This window comes from Amblyomma maculatum, chromosome 11 (genome assembly GCF_055883805.1).
Source record: "Amblyomma maculatum isolate TAMU_Amacu chromosome 11, ASM5588380v1, whole genome shotgun sequence".
Classification (NCBI taxonomy): domain Eukaryota; kingdom Metazoa; phylum Arthropoda; class Arachnida; order Ixodida; family Ixodidae; genus Amblyomma; species Amblyomma maculatum.
This window is the reverse complement of record NC_139354.1, coordinates 140,146,668-140,171,558: the sequence shown is the minus strand read 5'-3', so window position 1 is coordinate 140,171,558 and position 24,891 is coordinate 140,146,668. Positions and strand designations below refer to the sequence as shown.

Sequence of the window (24,891 nt, the reverse complement as noted above, 5' to 3'; positions counted from 1 at the left end):
TACCGGAAGATTCTGCGCATTCTGTTTGGATTTTGCTAGCCGTGTCACTTGCTATCCGAGCCTGAAGCGCCTGGCGAAATAAGAATGCGTGAGGGAAAAAGTACAGGGCCAGAAGCATATTCAGAAAAGCACAAAATAGCGCAAAGCCCCTCAGCGATTGGGCGTGAAGGTTAGCGGCTTAGCACTGCAGGCGAGCGTCCACTGTTCGCACACAATGCAGGGGTGCAAAGGGTGATGCGGTGACCACGTGAAGGTTCTTCGTGCGAGCGAATAGCCCCCGCATAAACCACAGTGTATGGGCGCAAAACATGTGCACTCACGTAGTGTGCGTGTCATGTCTTGTCACCTAAAAAAACTTTCACTCCGCGGTCCTTCCCTAATGAACTGTTTGTGTTTCCACTTTGAGTAGATGCGTCTCCTTGTGCTAAGAACCAGCGGTGTCTCGCACCACGTTCTCAATCGAGTGGTGCCTCCAGGTATCCATTCATTCCTTTCACTCCACTGACACTCTCTGCTTTCCTCTATATCATGAATTGTAGCCTCTGCATCAGGTGAGAGAGTTGTCGAAATTCTTCCTCTATGGGATGTTTTAAACCGGATCTGCTGCAGAAAGAAGTTGTTTCGACAGGCAATGAATTTTTGAAAAGTGTGACACTCACCTCACAAACAGCAATGCAAATAGCAACAAGCAAAATACTTCACAGCACAAAAGTAGTATAGGTGGGTTGCTGAAACCTAGAAGTCAGCAGAGCAAAACCCCTTCACCATGGCAGCCAAACCTGTTTTGAGGGCAGAAGTTGGGTGCAGCACAGAATACTTCTATGCCCAGCCTGATGTCATGCGCAAACGTGTTGAGCAGAATTCCTTCACTATTGAGAGCCTGGAGGAGGTAGGGGCAGTGGAGGTGTTATGAATGGCACTCACAAACGGAGGGGTTCTTAATCCCATAATTGCGACAAGAAGAGGGGTGCAAGAAATGTACGTGGCCATTATTCCCACAATAGACGTCTCCTGCACTGCACCTGTTTTGTGCTTCCAAAACAGGTTTGGCCGCCATGGTGAAGGGGTTTTTGCACTGCAGAGAAGCTGACTTCTAGGTTTCTTGACTAACTTCGATACTTTGAAGGAGTGTAGTCACGCGCGCCTCTCCTGGCAATTGAATGAACTCACACTTTTGCTGCTTTTACCTAGATGGCGCTAGCAGCAAAAAAACCTTTAATGACCGAATACAGGTGCAAATACTAATTATCACCATGGTTTGTGCTTCTTACTTTAACTTTATTTTACAGTAATACAATATTAAAAAAAAGCCAACTCAAACAAGGCTCACGTTGTTGAGTATGACGGCCTTCTCGATTGAATGTCGTGTACGAAAAATTGATTATATTTGAAGGCTCAGTATAATCGTGCTAATTGTATAAAGCGCAGTTTGCGATAATTTTTCACAAATAACGACTATTCTAGTTTCGCCATGCATGATTCCTAGGCTGTAGAATTAGCGGTTTTTCTGGTCAGGCTATGCGATGTGAGGCAGTATTACGGAAATCTTCAAATTGGAAAGGTAATTAAAAACGAACTAGCGAATAAATTTCGATGAAACTTCGTTCACTCAACTATTATAATGTGCGCCCGAAGTGGTAAAAATTTTACTGCTGTGCACGTTGATAAAGCGCAGATATTCGTGCCCAAAATAGCCAAACTTTACCATGTTGAAAAGGCTGTCGATCAAATTCTGATTAAATTAAAACTAATTACGCACCATGTTTCCTAATATAAATACCTATTCTTTGTGTAGGCCAAAGGAAACTGTTCTAAGTGCAGCAGTTTCTTCAGCAAATTAATCCGAAGTAGGGTATATCAACGACGCTAGCGAATTTGTCATCTGCAATACCACCTCTCATGGAGTTGATAACGTTGGCACACTAAAGCAGCGCACATCATTTGACAGAGCGGATATTAAGCTTTCGAATGATGCCTACATTGTGATGTTCGAAAAAGAACAAAGCGCAGAATGCTCACGCAAACATTGCCTAAAATGGCACATTCGCGCTGCCGGAGTGGGACCCCCGCCTTAACCAACACGACATTCCACCATTTTAACGTGGTAGTGTCCCATTCTCCAGGAAATCTGGCATTGGTGCGTGCTGTGAGCAAAAAGCAATGGGCATGGCAGGTGGTAGCTGCAGCAGACATGGCTGAGCACTGATTGGTCATAGGGTTGTGTGACATGAAGGATTTGGCAGGAGCTGCCAACTCAAGCGGAATCGAACTCTTCAGGAACCTTGCAGATTGAGTCGGGCATGCTACTGCAGGCACGTTCATATGGCTTTTTTAAGCAGGGCCTTATATCCACGTTGGCTGGTCTCGAAAGCTTAATTTATTGCCTATTATTGACTTTGAGGCCGGAAAAAGTCATGAATGCTTTTCTGCACCGCGCTGCGCTTCTGTGCTAACAGGTCCGCCTGAATTTCATCGAGAGTCGTAGTGTCACCGTAAGCCGACGAAAGGGTTGAGACTGCTTACATCAGCTCAGCTTGCATCGGCTTTTGCTGCTGCAGGTGAGTCGGTGTCGTCGCTCTCAAACTTCGCAAGTACTTCGCGAATAATTTCTGCATCTGTGAGTCCAGCGCACAGTTTCAACTCTTGGTACACGTCTGTGAACTCTGAAAACGAGGCGCTCAATGGAATTTTGACAGTACGAAGGCCGTCAATTAGCTGCTCACTGCCTGACAGCTGCTTGACGATGCTCTCCTCGTCCAAGGCAGCCGACTCGTCATTCAGCACAAATCCTGCATGACGGAAGCAATTGCGCAGCGTTGTAGGTGGCACCGACTTCCACGCACAGAGGAACAGGCAGTCGAAGCGATCAAGCTAAAAGAAAAAAAAGCACTCCGGCAGCGAGCAACGACGTTCTGGAAGGTGAAGCTGCTAGGCAAATAATGTAGCCTCAATCCAGCGTCAGTTTAGCTGAGGAGTAGCACATAAAGCCAGCATCAGTTTTGAGGCTATCGGAGGAAAAGGGAAACAGACAAAATGTCGGCGACACCGCTCAAAATGTGTGGCAGTTGGCGCGGCTGATGCTTGGAATGTCCGAAAAATCGAATAGCCCTGCCTAGAGTGTCCGAAATTTTGAGCCGCACAATACATTGACTTTATAAGGTATGTCCTGGGGCCGGGAAAAAGACCCAAATAATCAAGCATGTCCGAAAAATTGGGTGTCTGAAAAATGAGTCGTCGACTGTGTGTGTATATATATATCGGGCATTAATAGTGAAGTTGAGCGTGCAAGGCAGTGCAAGTTGACTCAGATTGGTTGCCCCCCTTTCTTGGCTTGGAGATCTCATAAGGTAATATTTTGAAGGTAAAAACACAGTGCAAATGGGGACAAAGCATGGTAAATGTAAGAAACAAGCACCGTGTTTTATACACGAGTACTGAGTGTGCGTTGTGGCCTGCAACACTGAGCTCTGAAAGGCTGCTACCCAACACCTCTCTCCTCTGCTCATATAAACGGTACTTTCACCTATCCGCTTTTGCTGTCCCTGCAGTTCCTACATTATTACACTTTCTCATTTGTTAATTTCAGAACAACACATGTGGCTGCGAAGGCAGGCTCAAGGAGCTTGAAGCTGAACTGCAGAGAGTCACAGCCGAAAGAGACGAACTACAGAAACGGCTTGAGGATGCTGAAAAAGCTGCCGGTAAGCCAGAAATTGATATCTGTACCTTCAGTATGGTGCATGTGGTCATTTAGTATGCAGCATACATTGTACAGCATCACTCAGTATGAAAGGGACAAAGTTTGAGCATTCAACAAATTATTACAGGGTAATTGAGTGTGATAAGCAGACTTATCCTGGTTTGCTAGTTAGAATTTTTCTTGGTTCTTTTAGACTTTAATAGAGAAATAATGAATGATTTTGTTTTATTTGTGAACTGGTCACTCCCTTTCATGCGGACCGATCCTGTGCATGTAGTAGTTTTTTGACTACATGATGAGTTGGTTACAGGGAAACAGCTAACAGTAGACAAAGTGTTCCTGTTACACGCAGTAAACAAGAAATGGAGAGGGTCCATGAAAAGTATTGTGCAAAGATTGTGGAGACTGAGCATTGAACTGGCCACAAGACCTATCTATAGTCTGACACAACTCGAGTCAGGTAAAATTGCTTTTGAAGGAAAGGACATTCAGCCAATGGCATCAAGTATTTGTCGCGAGATTGACTTTATTCTTATTAAGCCGAGGTTAATCCTCCTGCACATGGGCTGCATGCAGCCAGTAGAGCTCTAATGTGGCCTGCTGGTCTAAAAATTTCTGCTTTGTTCTGAAAGCATGGGCCAGTTTCATAATTCAGATTTAAGAGCAGACTTATTTTTTATTTATTTATTTGAGTGCGTACAAATCGCCTCACTGGGCATTAGAGTATGAGGGTACGCAAAGGGAGAGGCAAAAGCACTGGAAATAGATGTGCAGTACATTCACATTAAAAAAAAAAAGAGAGAGACTTAGCAACAATTCAGCTAAGAACAGTAAAACACACTTGGGAAAAGCTGTGCAAGTCATAAAAAAGTTAAAATACATATATAGTGGAAAAGTAACATGCAAAAGCTCCCTGTTGAAAAGAAGAGCAGTCAATAGCTTATGGTGCATGGCACACTGATGCATCAGTTAGTCCCCGTAAATGTGTTTTAAGAGCGGCTGGAAACCTGTTGTCATCTAATGAAACTATTGCATTTGGGAGGCTGTTCCATTCACTTATTGTATGTGGGAAAAAAGCTGATTTAAATACAGATGTCCGACAGGCAATTTCGCATGTTTTACGGATATGGTCTCGTCTATGGGAAATGTATGTGGGGGGTGCAAGGTAAGCATCATGGTCAATGCAAATTTTTTTGTTCATGATGTCGTTTAAGAAGACTAATCTGAAGGTGCGACGGAGCTGAAGGGAATCCGATCGTAAATGCTTCTTTAACGCACCGGCACTGCTTTGACGATCATAAATGTTTAAAATGAAACGTGCTGCATGATTCTGTATCGCTTCAAGTTTCTTGATAAGGATTTTAGTAGCTGGATCCCACACTACCGTTGCATGTTCTAAAATTGAGCGCACGTTTGAGATATATAGAACTTCTTTCATGTCATTCGGAACGTTACGAAAATTCCTTTTAATGAAGTTGAGTACGTGACCAGTCTTCATTGCTATGTAATCAACATGCTTGTTCCAGGTTAAATTATGAGAAAAATAAACGCCTAGGTACTTAACATCTTGATATGTGGCTTTTGATGACTATTTAAAAAGTAACTACTCAAGACATGTATCTTTTTTCGGCTGAAACGAATATGGCAGCATTTTTTAGGATTTAGAGTCATATTCCATTTACAGCACCATGCTATCATCCGGTTGAGGTCTGTTTGTAGATCGTTTGTATCTTCCCTATTTTCTATATTTCTATACAATATGCAATCATCTGCATAGTCTAATTGTAGAAGTTATACCTGAAGTCCGAAATCAACTAAAAGACCTCGTCCCCACATGCTATGCTTTCTTTATGAAAATCAAAAGAGGCATTGGCCACTTAATCTGCATAAACTTAAAACGAATGTCAGCTGCCTTGACAACCCTGCCGTGACAACCCTACACATAATTGCAATCTTTACTGCATGCATTTTACACATGACACTGGCTATTTATTCCTTATGGCTTGTCACCCTAGATGGACAGTCAGCTGACATGCCAGAATCAAAAGACTTGACATCAATTTAATTGTTTTACCATGCTGGTGCCAGCTGTCAGTCAGCTGTTAGCATCAAGTTGCTGAAAAAAACATTAACTTATGCATTTAATCAGTGAGAAAAAGGATGTGTATCATACCATCTTTTCTGTTCAAGCTCTTCCGATATTTTGATTTATATAAACGCCTGGCGTAGACCGTCACTCATGTTTCCTTCATGTTTTGCAGAGCCAGGCCGTATGGTCAAGAAGCTTAAGAAGGCCTTAGCAGAATGCCATAAGACCAATGAAGAGCCCCAGGTTGTACCAGCTGCAAAAGTATGTAACCTCGATTTGACTTGGCCACTCCTGGCTGCATGGCTGTGTTTCAGTGGAATTGAGATGCAAGATGTTCTTGTACTGTGTTATGTCAGTGAATATTCAAGGACCGATAGTTACCTAAGCTATTCCCAGCACTCTGCTATGCTATCCCTCATAATCCTTGTATGGCTTTAGGACATTCAGTTAAATTTACCAGTACAGTAAAACCTCTTTACAAGAGACAATCAAGGGACACGAAAAAGATCTCTTTTAAGCAAGGTCTTTTGTAACCAAAATTCTAAAGGTATTGTGTTGATCACTTTATTGCACAAATGCATTCACATGCATTAACAGGAAATTGTTCAGGAAAGCTTAGCCTTTCATACTAGCGTACCTTTTTGTGAGTGCAGAGTGTATTCCTTCTTGTTCTTCTCATACTGGCTTTATCAATTAGTTGATAATGTACCATTAAAGGGGATATGTTCTATGCATTGCATATTTTTCCAAAGTCCATTTGCTCTTCAGAATTTCTGCTTTCAGTATCTTGAGATTGTTCATTATTTGCAGACTCATTTTGTCCATCAGTGTTACCCTTCTTCGATAGTCTCCTTAGTTGCCTCTAATCTTTCAGCTAGGGGTTATTTGTACCTGGTGATATTTTGCTCAGTACAAGTTTACTTTCCTGCACCTGTGCAGTGGTGAGCAGTCTTGCCTATAGTGCACTGACAGTACTGTGTGGAGCAAGTCAGTGACATGTAACGTCAGGCTCAGTTTCAGTTATGCATCCTGTGGTCATGCGAGGCAGACCAGAGATGCCTGCTCATCGCTTCCTTGTCCAGCCTCCATCTTTTGCAAGTACCGTTCGAGGTGCTAGGGCGTCACCATGCTGCTGTGTTTCTTGAGTGCAACGAGGCGGCCAGGCAACCAAGCAAGCACGAGTGATAGTAGATTAACGTGCGTTCCTGCATAAGTACCACTCGCCGCTCCTGTGCTTTTGCGTGGAGGAAGTCATCTCTACAGATGCCAAATTCGCTGTCCCTTGTAGATAACTCAGAGTAAGGACACGCCATCAAATAGCCTACAACGGAGTGTATCGCGGAAACCTTACACGGAACAAGACGAAAACAGAACCAAATAACCAATTAGACCCATTTTTCGCACTCTTAGCCTGGTGGATGTTCTTAAATCTCAATCATCCGAACCAATTAGACCCATTTTTCGCACTCTTAGCCTGGTGGATGTTCTTAAATCTCTCGATCATTCGTTATCACTTGCATTTGCTTTTTAAGTTAGTGATCACCCAATACCAGTTGCACTTGCTTGCCTAGCTGCTTCGGGATTTGCGCAAAACGCTGGCTTTCAGACCACTGTTACAATCGTTAAGCATGTACCTGGCGGCGTGAAGTGCAAGCACTGAGTGGAAATGAGGCGCCGAGAACCCACGAGCAGGCACTGCTTTAATTTGGCTACGCATGCACATGGGGTGCATAACTCAAACACAGGGCCTCATGTTGGGTGGCACGGACCTCCGCAGAGCACCGTCGGCACGCTGTAAACAAGACTGCTCACCGTCATATACTCTGGGTGATACCAGCTATGTGAGAAATACATAAAAATTTCTTGTAGATGTGCTAATCTTGCATAGCCATGTGTACAGCTTTTCTCTAACGAATAGGTTCTAAAACCTGGTTCCACAGGCTGCTCTCTTGAGTTTCTGCAACCTCCCGCTAAACTTCCCCTCCTCCCCAGTGCCCCTGTCTGATTTGTTGCTATGCTGGCACACCAGACACAGTGCATGGTGTTGAAACCCATTTCAGAGAATTAGATCTTATACTAGCGCATTCCTTAGTTTCATGCTGTCAGCATAGGCATCATCCTCAGCACAGACCTTGGCATCACCCCAAGATGCTGCATGCCAGCAGCAGCGGTGGCCTGGCAAACTGTGCAGCATACTAAGTCGCTCAGTTTTTTTTTTATATATGTCGAAAAGTTTGCCATTAGGCATAGTGAAAAGGGAGTAGGAGGAAGCTAGAAGAGTGTAGACAGGTCTTCCTTAAATCGCTTAAGTTGCCGATAAACTGGCTGTTCAGCGTCTACTTCCTGTAGTAATAGTCAAGGTCCCACCGCAGGCCTACTTTCCGTAGGTAACACTGTCTAACGGATGCCGTAGCTGGGCAGGTCCACAATAGATGCTTCACATTGCACAGTTCTGGTGAAGCACCACAATTCGGGCACTTTTCGGTCACTTGAAAGCATTCGTCACGCCACCGATGACGCACAAAAGGGGTCAGAGCCGCTCCTGCCCGAATCCAGTGCACAGATACCGCCTCCTCTAGAGTGAGATTACGGGGTAGAGGGTATGAACACGGGGTAATTAGAGCGCGTGTTTGCTGGCGCAAAGGTTCTTTCTCGGAAACATGGGACATTAGTGGATCTGGGAGAAGAGGGGAAGGTGGCGGGATGTCTGATGTGCCAAGGTGTGTCATTTTATCCACATGGATTTTATGTAGATCGTGAGCATGGCCACGATTCCTGTGTGTACACACAGGACAGGGGTATTTTTGCAGAGCTGGTGAACCGATTGTGTAATTTTGAATGTGCGCTGAACAGCCTTGAACTGCTTATGGGTGGCTAGGAAGTCAGTGTAAATATGAACAGTATCAAATGTGGGTTTGAGTGGGAGGGAACTAATTGTGTTGTGTATCGCCTGAAGCTCGCTCCAATGCAAGGAGGGGGCATGTATCCACGCTAGACGTTGCGCGAGAGTTAAGATGGGGATGGGAGGAACTACGCCGTGAGTGATGCATCGGTGTATATAACGCACCCTGGAGGCAAATTCGCGGCTGTGGAGCGTCTGTAAGTTGACAGTACGACCAAGGAGGAAGAGTGTAAGCGATGGAGCTGAAGCGACATTTTTCGTGCTCTGCTTGTCTTACACTGATTGATGAGTTCAGCTAATGTATTAAGTTGGGTGTACTCTTGCTATCTCGTCTTACACCAATACCCGTTCTGCAAGTCGCTCAGTTACCATACATATATCTGGAATGGTGACGCAAAGGTGCAGAGGGTCTTATGGCTCATCAAGAGACACTTGTTTGTGTAGGTTCCCTGGTGTGCACATGAGGATTGAAGACATTTGAAGGCACAAATCCCATAGCAGAGTTAATTTAGTCAAGTTGAGACAGAAATGTGTGCACGTGTAGTTTAAGTGAGAACCAGGCATATAATAAAAAGCAGGTTTCCAAACTTAAGAAAACGAAAGGAAGTCACAAATTATATCATTAGGTGTTGATGCACAAGCAACATCACCTGATTGTGATAATCGTGCATAGACACCAACTAGCCCAACTTTGTACCTGATTGTGACATTGGAAGCAGCAGGGAGGGGGGGGGGAGGTCCTTGGCACATATTAATGGCTGTTGGTGTTCCTTGAGGCAAGAAGGTTAATAGTTTGAGAACCCCTGCTCTAAAACTTGCCGACAAGAGGTTAGACTGTAAGCTATTTAGTGACTTAGTAATACTTTTGCAGCCTTTGTGGAAGTCGCAAGCTGGGGAGGGAGAGGACCAGAGTTCCTTTATGCTTCAAAATATTTGGACTGTACCTAGTCATATGAGCCACAAGGCTTGTGTTGCCATCTGTGTCAGCGACAGAAAGCAAGTTTTTTTTTTTAACCTGTGTTCAGCTTTGTGTCATTTGCCATTAAGGCACTCGTAAGATATGCAGGGTAGATAACTGTCACTGTTTTCTGTACTGATGGCAGCTTTTTTGTGAATTGCTGTGCTTGCAGGTAGACATTGGAAATGGAGTTGTTGTGGATAAAACACTCCTGGAGCGCCTGGAGCGCAGCTCTGGACACACCAGTGCTGGCAAGTTTGCCAGGACACTTTTGCGCCAGGTGTTCGCACCTGACGAACTCAAAGGAAAGTCGCTGTATGGTATTCGAAACAATGTACAGAAAGACCGTCCGTGTAAAGAGGCCCTGGACCCTGTGCGTCTAAAAGCCGTCATATGTAAGTTACTGCATGATTATGCCTCGTACACAAATATAGTAAAAACATGAATAAAGAGGGGGGAAATGCTGGCAACTAACTGTTGAAATCTATTTGTAGATCTGCTTATGCACCTAATTTGCAAAGTAGCCAATTAGCTTGCATAAATGAGTGCTCTTTGGCATTGTTATGACCGACATCCTTGGCAATGTTGTGGTGGAGGCCGCTGTGTTCATAGCTGAGTGTGTGGCAGCAGAACCTTGAAGGGACACTGCGATGGTTTTCAAATGGGCTAGTAATCTATATTTTTGAAGTAGGTTATTTGTTGACCATGTCTGTGAAATTATTTTTTCGATTACACAAAAAACACCTGCGCAATCGCGGACTGAAAACGCGCACTTCAAATCTCTCGCGACTGCTACAGAGACAAGCAGAGAGGGAAACCTCGCTTCTCCATCCGTTCTGATGTCACTTTGCAGATTCGGAGGCATTCAGAGCCACCCGAGGGAGCTTTTGGCATTCGCAGTTGTCTTGCAGGCTTTGTGGGCATACAAAACTTGTCAACTGAGTGTTGTGTGCCTGATGCAACACTGCTCTGCATGCGTTCGGATGTACAAGCAGCTGTGGTCGCGACGAGGTCGTCTTTCATCATTTCTTGCAATGTCAAACGCTTGCTGCTCTATGTGATGCTGCTGAGAAGAGATAAATTTAAGGTGACTAAGAAAACATTCTACTCGAAGCATTTTCGTGACTGTGACTACATACAGTTTGTTCCTAATGCAATTTCTATAGGGCTTTGTCAAAAAGCCATGGCTGAACCATGACGTAGTTCCTTCCATTTCCTCACACAAAAGAGTTGTGCTAGTCACCATTTCCTAGAACCACGCTTATTGAAGAAAGAAAGGGGAGACAAGGCTTGCACTTCTGACTAGTTCCATTACTTTCTGAATATTCAGGTCTCATTCGTATGTGAACCATTAAGTTTAGTGTTGATTGTGATCGATTCAGAGTGCAATCTCATGGTGGGATGGGCAGGCAGCACCTGCGTGTGGTTGTAACTGTGCGTTTTGTTTTTTGTTTTTTTGCTCAAAGGTGTGCTTAGCGGCTTCTTCGCTAAAAATCGGACAACTAGCCGCACGCGCTTTTTGCTAAACATCAGACAGATCATCAGCCACACGCGCTGATGATCCTTTGCAAACGAGCAGATGATTAAGGAGAGCCCACTGTTGTGTTGCAGCTAGGTAGTGACAGCTTTACGAGATCGTTTCCAGCATGGCACGTGCTTGATATGTTTGTGGGACACCTATGGGAGTGTTATTAGAAGGTAAAGTGTGTACCACTAAGCTGAGTATGGGTGCATTTAAGTATGGAACGCACTGAGCGACGTTTCCTTCAATGCGTCCAAGCAGCAATAATTGAAGTTGTTCATATATTGCCTCGTGATTTTGCACCCGTTGCTGCCTCATTTTACATAGTTCTGTCTTGTTTGGGAATGCAAATGAAATTAGAAAGGAAACCGATGAGGCTCTTGTAAGAAAACATTTAAGAACATGGTCTCCAGCACAAAAGCTCCGTCAATGCCTCGCGTGCATCGCAGAGCTCGGCAACAGCACTCTGCTTACAGTTCATTTGTCTGGTGGAAGCTGTGTGCTGGTTCACCCTTTTTTCACAATGACTTCTGGCGGGGCGGGAGGCCTGAGACGGAAGTAGTCTGCTACTGCATTGTTTGCTTCCCTTTTTTTCTCAGAAATATGCACGCCTGGGGTTTCTTGAGGGCTATACAGATTCTGATAATTACACACACTACTTTTCAAAATGCCTTACTCTATACCACAGCAAGATTTCATGCAAAGCCTGTGCTCCCCACAATGGAAGTGCTGCATCGTTTATGGGCCCATCTGGTACAGATACATGTGGTGAAAAACCCGATGGTCATTCGAAGCTACTGATGCGGCCCGATGGTCATTCGAGCCGCATCAGTAGCTTCTCCGGTCCTCAAAATGTGCGATGTTTTGGCCAATCAGAGGCGGCGGCACAACCCGTGGTGAGCCCCATTGCGAAGGCTCCGTATTTCTGCTTTTTCTGGCCGATTTTAGTCTGATATTTGAGTTCGCAGCATGAAAAACTGTGGGTTTCTGCTTAAAGCCTGGTTTTTGCAAAAAGTACTGCAGTGTCCTAACAACCTCTTCATCTGTTTACAGCTGCAGATCATTGGACTCTTGTGGACTATGTCATCACATAATGAAAACATGCCGAGTTCTGAGCAGCAGTTTGTTCATCTCTTGTGGGGGTGAATTTCGCACTGCATAACACAATAACAAACTTAGTCTTTGTAAGAAACAGGACTACAGTTCAAATGTGCATACATCTTCCTGGAGTTCTGCAGAGGAAAATGTTTAATGAGGCAAAGAGAAAGGTGTTCTGGTCTATGCTTTAGTAACATTTTTTGTGATGCAAGCTGTGTGTTGAATTATAGACGTGTGAATCATGCACATTGGTCATTCATGACTGTTTCATTGCTTGTTTAGCAAAATGCATCTGAGCAAAATCCACAACAGTCTGACCTGGCCATTATGCTACAGTTGTGTTTCGCCACTTGGGCCAGGATATTTTCAACAGTAAGGTGTTACTTGGCATACAGAGGGAGATGCACTGTATTTTAGCAATCTTTCTGTCTCCGAGAAGTTAGTTCGTTGCATGTGCAGAGTGCCACATAGTATCGACGGTCTCACATAGGTTAAAGGACGTGTATGGCGCTACAAGTCCTGCGTTGATATCCTTACATTGTCTCATACATTTTCTGTGCACTTTTGCTCAAGGAAAGTAAGACATTTCTTTTTGCTATTTTTTTTCAGCGTTCACATCGGCCAAGTACCCGGATGCTGCTGTCAGCCACATCAAGAACAGCTTAGCATCATTTCTGGCGCGAGAAGTTTGTGAATAAAGGTTGGTTAGTTCCAAAATTGTTTGCTTCACTCGCAGGTGCAGGCATTTCAGAAAGTGCAAAGCGTGCTTGATTGATTGCCAATGTGCACAACTAAAAGGCAACAGATGAATCACATGTTGCTTTTAAGTTTGTATTCAGCCTATAATCAACAGGAAATCAACACAAAATGCATTGCCACGTGCACAACTGAAAGTCAACACATGAACCACATGTTGCTTTTAAGTTTGTATTCAGTTTATAATCAACAGAAAATCAACACAAAATGGATTTCCCAGACGCAACTGAAAGTCAACACATGAACCAAATGTTGATTTTAAGTTTGTATTCAGTTTATAATCAACAGAAAACCAACACGAAATGACGCAACTGAAAATCAACACATGAACCACATGTTGATTTTAAGTTTGTATTCAGTCGGTAATCAACAGAAAATCAACACAAAAATTTACAACGGTATTTCAACTGAAACACATAGGCCAATTTTCAACACATGCTCAATGTTCATCAACAAAATTGCCACAGAATATCCACAGCTTTTAAACAGTGCTTATTGAGGCAACTTCACAAAAATTCCACAGAATTTCAACACCATTTTTTGTAAGGGTAAGACCTTTAAAATGGCGTTAGTTGCGAACTAGTGAACAAATATGGCTAAATATATATAGCAGCCCACAATGAGACAAATCCTTCCGCATTCAGAGCATATAAGTAGTCTCAAGTGCCGTGCGTAATGTTTTTTTTTTTTTGCAGCTTGCATGGTCATGCTCTCTAAAACGCCAGCTTACGATTTTCCGGGGCAAGTGCACTTGCAAGGCTGGTGTCAACGGGCACTGTAAGCACGCTGCTGCTGTGTACTTCTTCATCAATACTTATAAAGAGCAGTCATGCACAAGCCAGCCTCAAAAATGGGGCAAACCAAGCAGCAAGAACATGAGGCCTTCATCAGACGACTTGATGGACTTGTTGCCTAGTAAGTTTGCTTAGCCAGCCCGTTTCAAAAAGTTCATTTTCTTCTAACCGCATCTCTGTGGTTGGTCATACGTATTTTGTAAAATAGACAACTTTTATTTAGTTAGTCCTCCGATAAGGCTAGTGCATTCTGCCAATGGTGTGTTCTGAACACTTTTAATTTGCAGACACAGTGTGACGTCATTTCATCTTCCACACATTATTAAACAGGTCAGAAAGCCAGGTACGTAGATGTGAAGCCTGCCTCACGCACTGTGCTGCTCAAGTATCCGGAGATTGTGTGCCCACTACAAGAAGTGCTAGAGCTCACGACCCAACAAACAGACGAATTGATCTGCAAAGAGGTCCTAGATGGCATTATTGAGAGAGCTTCGGAAGCTGTTGAAAGAGAGCTCCTGGAAGACCTGTTGGCGCCGATGCTGACGAGGGCAGTCTACCATCACCTTGAAATTATAGATGATGAAAAGACGCGACCGCAGGACTTCTTTTCTGACCTGAGTTTGGATCAAAAAGAAAAATACAATAAAAAAATACTGGTACATGGGAGTGTTGCCGACCTGCCCATTCTTACCCAGGGCCAGGCGAACTGTGCGAGGTATTGTGGATTTTAACACAGAACTTGCGCAAAGCGTGAATATCAGACCGTCAACAATGTGTATTTCTATTTTGTTATCTAGATGGCATGTGGAACGAAGGCTAAGGATCAGCGCTTCTAAAGCTCACGCAGTCATCACAAAAAAATGTGACGAGGGTCTTCGCAAGGCTGCCCACCAACTTTCAAAAGTGACCTCCTACACAAGTCCTGCAATACGCTACTGTTGGTTTCCTAAATCCATGATAACCCGGTTAATTGGAAATGATGTTCAAGTATGGTAGCCTATTGCCAGTCATGATTTGTTCGCTTATTGGAGTTCAAGTGTGTACTACATTTTTAGTATTTGACTTAACTATCATGCGTTACTATTTGACAGGCATCAAGAGAGAAGGTGCAGCGCGACAGAGCTTGGAACAGAAACTTGAAGCACATATTGTCCAGGTGTGTAGCTGCTTTGTTTTGCAATACATGCACTCTTCTTTTGTTAAACAATGTGAGTATTGTTAATTTTTTTAGAAATGCTTATAACCATGTTGGATTTTGCAGACAGGATTGGTGGTGCTGCCGCGGCAACCTTGGCTCTGTTGTAACCCTGACGGACTGGTCAGGATTGGGGACGAAACGGTGCTCATCGAGATAAAGTGCACTCACAAATTTAAGGACTGCCCATTTGTGGACTATGAACAGAGGATGTGCCATTTCCCCTATCTCACATTCACTGACGACCTAATCACACTCAATAAGACACATCAGTACTACGCGCAGATACAACTATCATTGTATGTGCTAAATTTACAGAGATCACTCCTGTATGTGTATTCACCAAAGCAGTCAGTGATAGTAAATGTACTTCGCGATGAGCTTTTCCTTTGGGAGCTTATCCCAAAGCTGGAGCGTTTTTACTTCAAGTTATTTATTCCAACATTGTTTTAGCTTCTTACTCCGATTTTGTTTTCACCTTTCTCTAAGTTTTGATAAAATGTGCTAAAATCCTGCTTCTGTGATCACTTGATTCCATTGCTAGATTATCTTTAAGTCTGTACATTGCTCTGTGTGTCCCAAAATGAGAATACATTGTTGTGTTAAATGTTTGCAAAATAATGGGTCACAGCAGTGTGGTATACCATTGTAAAAATGATTCCTATTTAGTGCCCTGAGCATTGATCTATACTGAGGGCTTCGTCAGCCATGACAGTGTTACTTCAGGCAAAATGATCTCCAACATTACAGTTGAAATAATACAAGTGGACCATTGAGGAAGTATTTTAATGTTTCAAATTTTGTTGCTACGAGTCTGATCTAGTCACTTGCCTAGTGAATCTAGTCTAGTCAATCTGGTTACTTGCAAATACTGTAATGGACACATACGCAGGGAAAATGAAGTTGTTTTTAAAAATAGGCTTTTTCAGGTATGAAGAAGACTTCTGCAACACAATACCAGTCTGTATGCATCAGAAAACAGGCCAATGAAGCTAACTAGCTTGTCGAATAACTAAATTTGATAATTAACTCATTACGAGAACCAGACACCTAATTGCAATTAATGATTAGTAGCCAGTCGTTAATATGAGCCTCACTGGGTTTTAATGTTTCGATAGCACGATTATCCTCGCGCTGTGGCTCAATATTATTGATCTTTTAACTAGTTATGTGTGCTGGAGGAATTGCTTTGCCTTCATGTCATTCGAGAGAGAGTATTTTGGCAAGATGCAGCCAAAATTTGTTTAGCCATAGCGCTGAGGAAAATTGCACTATCGAAATTTTAAAGATTTATATGGCTATTATAAACCACCGGCCTAAAATTTCCAATTCCAACAAAGTGCCTGTGATAGTTAAGAAAATGGAGTATCAGAAATTAATTGGCTATTACCTCGAAACTGTAACACAAAAAGACAAGGGACGATGAAACGAGGAGGCACACACTCTTTGTGCTACTGTTTCAAGGCATGAACCAAGAGGCCCGAATTTCGGCGTTCCTGTTTACTTTTCTTCACCTGTACTGTTATTTTCGTCAATGCTGGTACCATTCTGCAACAAAAACAGTCTTCATACCTCAAAGAGCCTATTTAAGAAAATTAGTCTGCGCTGAAACCAGTAAAACCATGTTTTCTGATAAGAGCATCATGCAGACAAGTTAATTTCAATCTTGACTGCAATGACAGGTATGCAGCTGCTGCGGTAAATGACTAGGGCAAAGTGCATGCATGGCTTCCAGTTTTGTTTGGAATGTCTTGTCACTGAAACCCACATGCTATAACAAAGACGCATTTTTGTATGGCGACAATAAAAGTAATGGTGAAACTCGAGTTGTATATAAGTGTTGCATGAGGCCACGCTGGCGCACTCGCTGTCTATGACAACGTAGACCAACAGTCATGTGCCTGCTCACGACATAACTGCGCACTGCACAGTAAGCATAGGGGAGTGGGTTGCTCATTATTCGTGCTAGGGGTGCGGAGGGTGAAGCGAAAAGTCATGACAGGGGGACAAAGGCAACAAAGACCTGTGTTGTTCCCTTTTATGCCTAGCTTTGCACCATAGGACTCAAGCAGGCACGCTCTGCTCCACACAAGCCATCCGAGGAACATTTTTATTCATTTACTTATTTATACATACTGCTAATCTCATTTGGGGTGGCAGAAGGGCACAGTTAGGTTAACTGTAAAGTGGTCAAACACTAATCAGAAGATTCAGGTGGTCATCCTGTTAAGAAAGGCAACAAATGGTAAAACAAGTATAACAAAGCTATGTTGTAAACAATGAAATAGTGCATTAAATAAGGCTATTGTTGGTAGTACTATGCAAATAACAAAATGTACTAAACAATCCTACTTATCATAACATACAGGCAAAAAGTAAAAAGTAAACATCATGAACATACACCGCAAAGGCATAAACATAGAATGGGTACTTTTTGTGACACCGCATAATTTGAGTGAACGTGAAAAACGTGAGAAACATGAAAAACCCAATAAACATAACCACAATAACACAAGAAATAGGAAATGACTTGCTAAGAATACCACACACTGTGAACTGCAGTGATTAACTATTAGTTATGAAAAGGAGACGACGGGGCAGTCAGTCTATGATGTCACTCAGGCTGCTTCAACATGATCATCCTTCCTAAGGGAGGGTCATAGAGCCGATAACTTTGAAATGCAATGTCTAGCTGAAATTCGCGCATACAGCCCCTGTTCTTTCTTAAGTATGTACATCATGGCTAGTACCTACAATGTAATCCACGATTTGTTGGTAAACCATGTCATGACCTCTTCAATCAGCTGAATGATAGCATAACCTATAGAAAGTAGCAATCAAGAAATGCAAAAGCTTCTTTTCACATCTTTAAAATGGGTGGCTGCATGTTCACAAGGGCAGCGCAAACAGAAAGCACTTTGCTCATCTGGGGAACTAAGCTTAGAGGTACCCTGTTCGTTAAAATTCTGTAGATTTTCAACCTCTGCATGACGCGCTCAACATGAATTCGTTTAGGTGCGATTTTATAAATAGCGTCCATGTCCTCAGAAATTTGACCACCAGTATAATTGAATGGGAGCATGAGCAGAACCTTTTCCCTGAACGTCTGTCCTAATGCTAGGAAAGCCTTTTTCATGGGGGCACGAGCAGAACCTTTTCCCTGAACGTCTGTCCTGATGCTAGGAAAGACTTTGTCACTGAGCACAAGATCACCAGGTTTGATGAGGTCTAGGAACCCCGAGTCTTGTGTGATGAAGGAGTCAGTATGGCGCCCTCCATACACCTTGGAAACAAAGGCTATCATCCCATTGGGAATGATGCCCACAAGGAACTTGACTGTATAGCCTTCCTTGTAGTTCGAGTACAAATATGCTAACAATCTGGTCTTGACGGCATCTCTGTACGGATTTCACTGCAGTCTATAACGAAAGTACAGGTTGGGTAATTTACTCTAAATGCAGGCGGCATGGACAGCTTGATAACTTCCCTTGGTGGCACATAGACCCACTCCTGTAGAAGCACACTCATTATCTCAAGCATTTTCTTGAAGATATTTGATGCAGCTGTTGCACTCACTCCAAATATAACCGCCATGCACTGTGTGTCATTCCAAGGCGAAGTTTTGTTAGGAACAAACATAACTTGTCCTCACGAGTGATGTCCGTACTTCTGTATCTAGGGGGAGGTAGTAGGTTCAACAACAGGCTGAATACTGGGAGTGTCACGCCCCACATGTCTTGTAGTGCTTCTTCATTTTCTCGTAGTGAGTTAAAGCCTTGAAACCCACAGCTTCTTCTCCAGTTTCCGTTCGTCCCAGTGACCTATACAGAAGTAGAGTGAACGTAAATATTACACGCCGATAAAACTGAAGCAACTTTTCCTGGACGTTGCAGCAAGTAGACCAAAATTCCTCTTCCTGTACAACTAACAACAACAGAGAATGACCCAACAGAGAGAGAGAGAATGAAACAGACAACACAGAATGAAACAACAGAGAATGACAAACAGAGAATGAAAAGTTCAGTGGCAGTTCTACCTGATCAGTCTACTCGGTGTGAGTAACCTGAGTAGACGCTTCAGCACAATTAGTCATTGACAGGAGGACAGCAAGTTTCCCATTAGGAGCAGAGTCTGTTTGGCATGCCTGAAATAGGGAAAAAAATGCATTTGCAATATATATGCTTTTGGTGTGCTTCTGTGTGTGAGGTAAACGCTAGATAGCTCATAACAACAATGACAACTTACTGCTGTATAGAAAAGCAAAATAATATGGGGTGCTTACAGCATCACCCTCTGTTATTTTTGAAGGGCCTCCTGCGGCGTGAGACTGCAGATCATCTGTGTCACTTGGCGGTATCCCACCATCTTCAGATTTGTCACTCCAGTCCATTTGGTGCTCCTGCTCGTCCTCGGTCCTGTCTGCACTCACTGAAGCTTCTAGTGCCGGTGCTGTTGACACTGCCTCTGTGGTTGATTGTGCCAATTGTTGCGTTCGTATACACTGTAGACTAGATGAAGCTGCCTGCATCAAGCGCCGCTGACACCTGCATTGAACAATAATGGCACAAGCGAAATATCAAAATGTAGCAGCGACGTTAAGCAGTAGCAAGCACGTATCTTCCATGCAGAGCAATCAATTACCGCTTCTGACAGTGTGCATACACCATAGCCTTGCACGTTTACTAAACGTGGCTGCAAATTCTGTTCCCAGTTTCAGTGGCAGTCTTACCTTTGCGTTCTTTCTCGGTCAGGCGCTTTCTTCATGTACAGGGGTGGAAAAATAGTTGGAACGTACGACGGATGATCACTCATATCACTTTTGCAGTTGTCCACAAAATGAGTGCTGCAAATTCGTGATGATTTTGTAGGAATCCATGGAGTTCCATCAGGGCTGCGCCAAGGATCAAGAAAACACTGTTAAAATCAAGCATGCAACATTCAGTACCAAGCAGAATATCTGTTCAAATCATGTAGTTCTCCCAAAGATGGACTGAAATCTACTCCTAAGTGCTTTTGTCGAACAATTTTTGAATGAGGAAAATACGTATATGTTGATCTGAAACACTGGTTCCGAAAGCATGCAACCGAGGTGCACAATTTTAACTCATTCTGCTAGGCTCGTATTTGTCCTTTCTAGCACAAATAAACCATTCAAAGGCGAAATATTGATAAGTAATAATTTTAATGTTATTACTACTGTGACCTATTTAATCTTAATATAGATACAGTGACGAAATGCTGCTGGGAGGAAACGAGCCCGCAAGTGGAATGGTCGTGCGCATACACAGTGACAAGATTCTGGTCAAACATATTTACTTTAGGCTAATCATCATGTCATCCTGTTGTGCCGCCGCGAAAAGCTTGAAGCTGCCGGCGGGGCCGAAGTAGCGCGGTCATTAAACACAAGCGCAGCGGAAACGGAGAGAGGCGATGAAGGAGACGAAAACAGTGGCCAGCGGCTGGCGAACGAGAGGCGGCGAGCACACCGATCACCAAGAAAACCACGTTAGAAAGGAGGAAGCCGGCGAGGGGAGCACGGCAGAGCCGTACTCACGGCCAGCGCAGGAGACAGTCGGACAGAACAAGGCAACCTGCGCCACGACCTGGGAACACGGGGTCTAGACGTCGCTCGAGATTGTCTCCACAACTGCGTGTCCACGCCCGACACAGCAAGAACGACGACGAGAGCAGAGCAGTCTCGCCAGCTTCGTGGCGCCTGCACCACACCACGCCGATGCAGCCCCAGCGATGGGGAGCACAACATTAGTAATCCCGCCGCAAGCGACATTAGGACCAGATGACCGTATATAAACATTGTCTCGCAAGCGTCAGCATAATGCACTTATTGCCAAAACTCTGTACACACGGCTAGCTTAGTCGGCCAAAACAAAAACAAATACTGGATTCATCAGCGCGAGGTTGGTTAGCAAAATACTCCTTACTAAATCACAATGAAAACTAGTCACCTCAGTCGACTAGCACACAATGGAACCCTATGCAGAATCGCCAGACGTAAAAGGCAAAACATCCTCCACAGTTTAGAAAGTGAAATAAGACTCACCTTACTCTGCGGACGGCAGTAATCCAGGCTTGCCGCCTCTTTTGCTCGTACCACTTTCCCGGGAATCGATGGAACTTCACAGGCGGTTCTCTGCCTTTGGTGTTTAAAGAACAGTTGTGGCAGCCGACAACACAACATTATCTTTCGCCACTCTTCGACCGCTGCGCCCGACGCGCGGCCGCTCCCGCCATACTGAAAAATGAGCCACAACTCCTCGTTGAACGCCTGCGAGATACCGGCGAGAGCACAAAGAGAAAAACTGAGCGCGCGAGCAGCTCGCGTAGACACCGAAACGCAGCTTGGTGAATGCGCTGCGCCGGCGGTGCGGTTCACCGCAGTTCCCAATCCGACCGCAAGCGCGCCTTGGCGCTGCGAAAAACTTGAGGAGTGGGTCCCTATACAACCAGAAATACCGCACAAAGCAACTGCGATACACGGCTGAGAAATGAAGCATAAGCCCTGATTAAGTGACACACTAACTTTGTGTAACAAGGACAAATAAGGACGAAGCATAGGAATCGACCTTGCCTTCTTGTGCTGCTCGCGTCGCTCGCGTTACCTCTGCTCGCGGCGGCCCGCCGCCGTGGCTTCGCAGTCATGCAAACAGGTGTCACAGCTGAGTTTAAAACATGGCTGGAGTGGTTCCGCGACGCTCGAAATGTGGGGAAGTGTATTGTTGTGTTGCGGGCTGTCGCAACAGCTCGCCTGTAGGCTTTTGTGTCTTTGCGGCTTCTGCACGCGGAAGCAGCTCGCGTTCTTTGTCGCTCGCGTTGTTGAAAGCTGCTTGCGCGCGCGCACGCCCTGACCGCAGTTTACTTGCTTGGCGCGCGCTTGGATTTCCGTGCTGAAAGAAAGCTGTCTTGGGCGCGCGCGCGCTCCTTCTTCACTATTCAAACTGGCGCTTGGACGAAGTGGTGTTTGAAGCTAGTGTGCAGCAATGTACACGCTTCGATAGTGTTTTCAGAAAGTAGCCGACAGCGGAAGCTATTTTCGCAGCGCAAACGTCAAAAAGGTAGAGCTGTTAATCAGGCCATGTGCATTCTGTTGAGCACATTGTAGAAGACAACGCTGTTATCGTGAAGGCTAAGTGTGTGTCGCAGGTCAGCGACCACATCGTGTACGACTTGGGATTTGAGACAGGTATTTCATTTTTATTATGCTCATTTCATTAAGGCCCAGATGCTCTCTAAAGAGGGCTTCGGACTTTTGCCGCCGGGTTTGCCCCATTGTTGCGCCTGGCTTGTGCAGGACTCATCTTCGTTGGAGTTTATAGAACAGCACACAGCAGCAACATGCTTGCAGCGCCCCTGAATTCCTGCCTTGCAGGTACGCTTAGCACGGGAAATCGCAAGCCGGCGCTTTTCAGGGCATGTCCATGCCAGCTGCAAAGAAACATGTCACATATAACAGAGACTGGCAGTTTGGTTCATTTCGAACCAACGACATAAGGAGCAAAACTAACAAAAGAAAGCAAGAATATGCTGCCCAGCAACTAATGCTCAGACGCAAATTGTTTCTTCTTTAGAAAGCAGACACTGAAGCTCCAAGGCAGGATATATAAAATGACCTGTAAGCAAGGATACAATTGAGTGAACATGCTCGTTTAGCCTGTAGTGTTTAACGTACACCTCAGCGCGACAAGGCTACGAGGGGCGCTGTATTGGAGGCCTGTAAACATTACACCCCTGCCCTTCCTTCCGTGGTTATTTAACGGGAACGTATATTACTAAAGACCTCCTTGCAGTTCGCCTCCAGCGAGCGACGGCGGGGATCAAACCCGCGTCGCCATGACCAACAGTCCCTAACGCGTTAGTGACCGCGGCAGGGAGAGTGATTGAATAAAACAGTATATACCAATATAAAAGGAACAATGAAGTATTAACCACGCAGCAAAAATTTGTTTCTCTAGATATTGTCCAGAACGGTCTCATTTACTCTGTGGAATTGAAATTACTCGATCAATTGCGGGACCAGTTATTAGGAGCTGAATGCGATTCACGAAAATTAAAGCGCGAAAATATTTCGTTTGCAGCAGAAGGGTTGAAGTTTCTTTGTATACATGTGAATGCGCATTCTATGCAGGTGGAAGCTACGTATAAAATGTTCTGAGTATGCAATTGCACGACAATCGGCATCAAAATTAACATATCGGCATATACCGAAAAGCGCGCCTAAGATGCGAACGAACCCACGTATCTTTTATTAAGTTCATAGGCAACAACTAGATTACATCTGCAAGCTCTTCTGAAATTAAGGCAAACAGCGCATGGAATGGTTGCATGCGCCTTACAATTTGGGCCTTAATGAAAAGGGTATAATAAAAATTAAATACTTGCCTCAAATCCCACGTCGTACGCGATGTGGTCGCTGACCTACGACGCACACTTAGCCTTCACGATAACAGCTTATCTTCTATAATCTGCTCAACAGAATGCACATGGCTGACTAACAGCTCTCCCTTTTAAACATTTGTGCTGTGAAAATAGCCACCGCTGTCGGCTATTTTCTTAAACCGCATCGAAGCGTGTACATTGCTGCGCACTCGCTTCAAACACCACTTCGTCCAAGCGCGAGTTTGAAAAGTAGAAGCATAAGCGCGCGCACGCAAGACAGCTTTCTTTCAGCACGGAAATGCAAGCGCGCGCAAAGCTGCTTTAAACAATGTGAGCGACAAAGAACGCGAGCGCGCGCAAAGCGAGTTGCTCCCGCGTGCAGAGGCTGCAAAGACACGAATATCAACAGGTGAGCTATTCACTGTGCCCGACCGATTACATGGCATTGGCCGGAGAGGGCGCTGTTCACTGGCGCCCGCAGCGCTACCCTGCGATGCTTGGGTCCCCGATAAACACTCTGTTCCTGCAATGTGACTTTGCCGATGTATTTAATGTATACGGCGGAGTCGTGGCTGCTCGCTGGCGGACTTTGTGGCTGACATGCTCTCTGTATGCACGTGGGGTGGGCATTGTGCGTTCGCTGTCTGTATGTATATACACATATTACGTTTGTATTTGCGTCTCCTCGAGTTGGAAGTGTTATATAAATTGAATCACAGCCATGAACATCCAGTATTGAGAAAGGAAGGGCTCCTGCTAAAACGTAGACTAAAAATAAAAATAGAAGGAGTACAAAGCATGTTTTACTTGAGCATACATTCAACAACCATGTACGGCTATTCTGTCATATACATACGCTGAGGATTGTCGTTTCACCTGAAATGATCACCTAAAGTATTTTTAAGGCTGTAACAAGTACCGATATTCTTCGGTTCCTGGTACCTTTATGCATATTGATACGTGGTGCTCACAAGCAGTCGGATGAAGATGAGTGCGTGGAAGAGCGGATGCACGAGGGCCGATAATTTGACTCTACTGACCGTTTCACGATGTCCTCAAACCCTGTAAATAAATTAGGTTTGCCAATCGCTGCTTTGTATTACTTGGCACCAATTCGAAAGAGCCGAAACTTGGGCGGGCTGCCGTCATCTTTGCCCAATATGAATGCATCGGGAGGAAATAACCAGCCTGCGGGACGTATGGGACAAGTCAACAACATCTTCGGGACTGCCCTGAACAGATAAGGTACTGGCCGCATCACTGCGAGCCGCGTGTGTTTTCTGGAATGTCTAATCAAGATATTGAAGAGTGGCTGAAAAATACTAATGAATTAGCAAGTATACCCGCATGGACACGATCTTCCAGCTGTAGAATGTGGCTTTCTTGATTGCGGGCACTGCATTCTTGTGGAGTATCTCTTCGACGACATAGGCTATGAATTGACAAACCCGGTCACTGATGATAACTCGAGGGGCGCCGAAGT

General features: G+C 44.4%; 1 protein-coding gene across 1 annotated transcript; it reads right to left on the bottom strand.

The window, feature by feature from the left end:
• Positions 1 to 16,361: 16,361 nt before the first annotated feature.
• LOC146175079 (uncharacterized) lies at positions 16,362 to 21,831 on the bottom strand. Its single transcript, XM_084584495.1, has 5 exons — positions 21,076 to 21,831; positions 19,744 to 19,905; positions 19,297 to 19,558; positions 19,051 to 19,158; positions 16,362 to 18,835 (listed from the first exon to the last, which is right to left on the bottom strand). Exons 2-4 carry the CDS (start codon positions 19,824 to 19,826, stop codon positions 19,060 to 19,062), a joined length of 444 nt encoding a protein of 147 aa, XP_084440621.1. The 5' UTR covers positions 19,827 to 19,905; positions 21,076 to 21,831; the 3' UTR covers positions 16,362 to 18,835; positions 19,051 to 19,059.
• Positions 21,832 to 24,891: the final 3,060 nt, after the last annotated feature.

What these genes read in the sequence shown, in the direction of transcription:
- LOC146175079 (XM_084584495.1), bottom strand. Translation starts at nt 19,826, where the DNA reads ATGAGTGATCATCCGTCGTACGTTCCAACTATTTTTCCACCCCTGTAC. An exon ending in GACCGAGAAAGAACGCAAAG is followed by an intron (nt 19,559 to 19,743) that starts GTAAGACTGCCA and finishes TGTTCAATGCAG; the next exon opens with GTGTCAGCGGCGCTTGATGC. An exon ending in AAATAACAGAGGGTGATGCT is followed by an intron (nt 19,159 to 19,296) that starts GTAAGCACCCCA and finishes TCCCTATTTCAG; the next exon opens with GCATGCCAAACAGACTCTGC.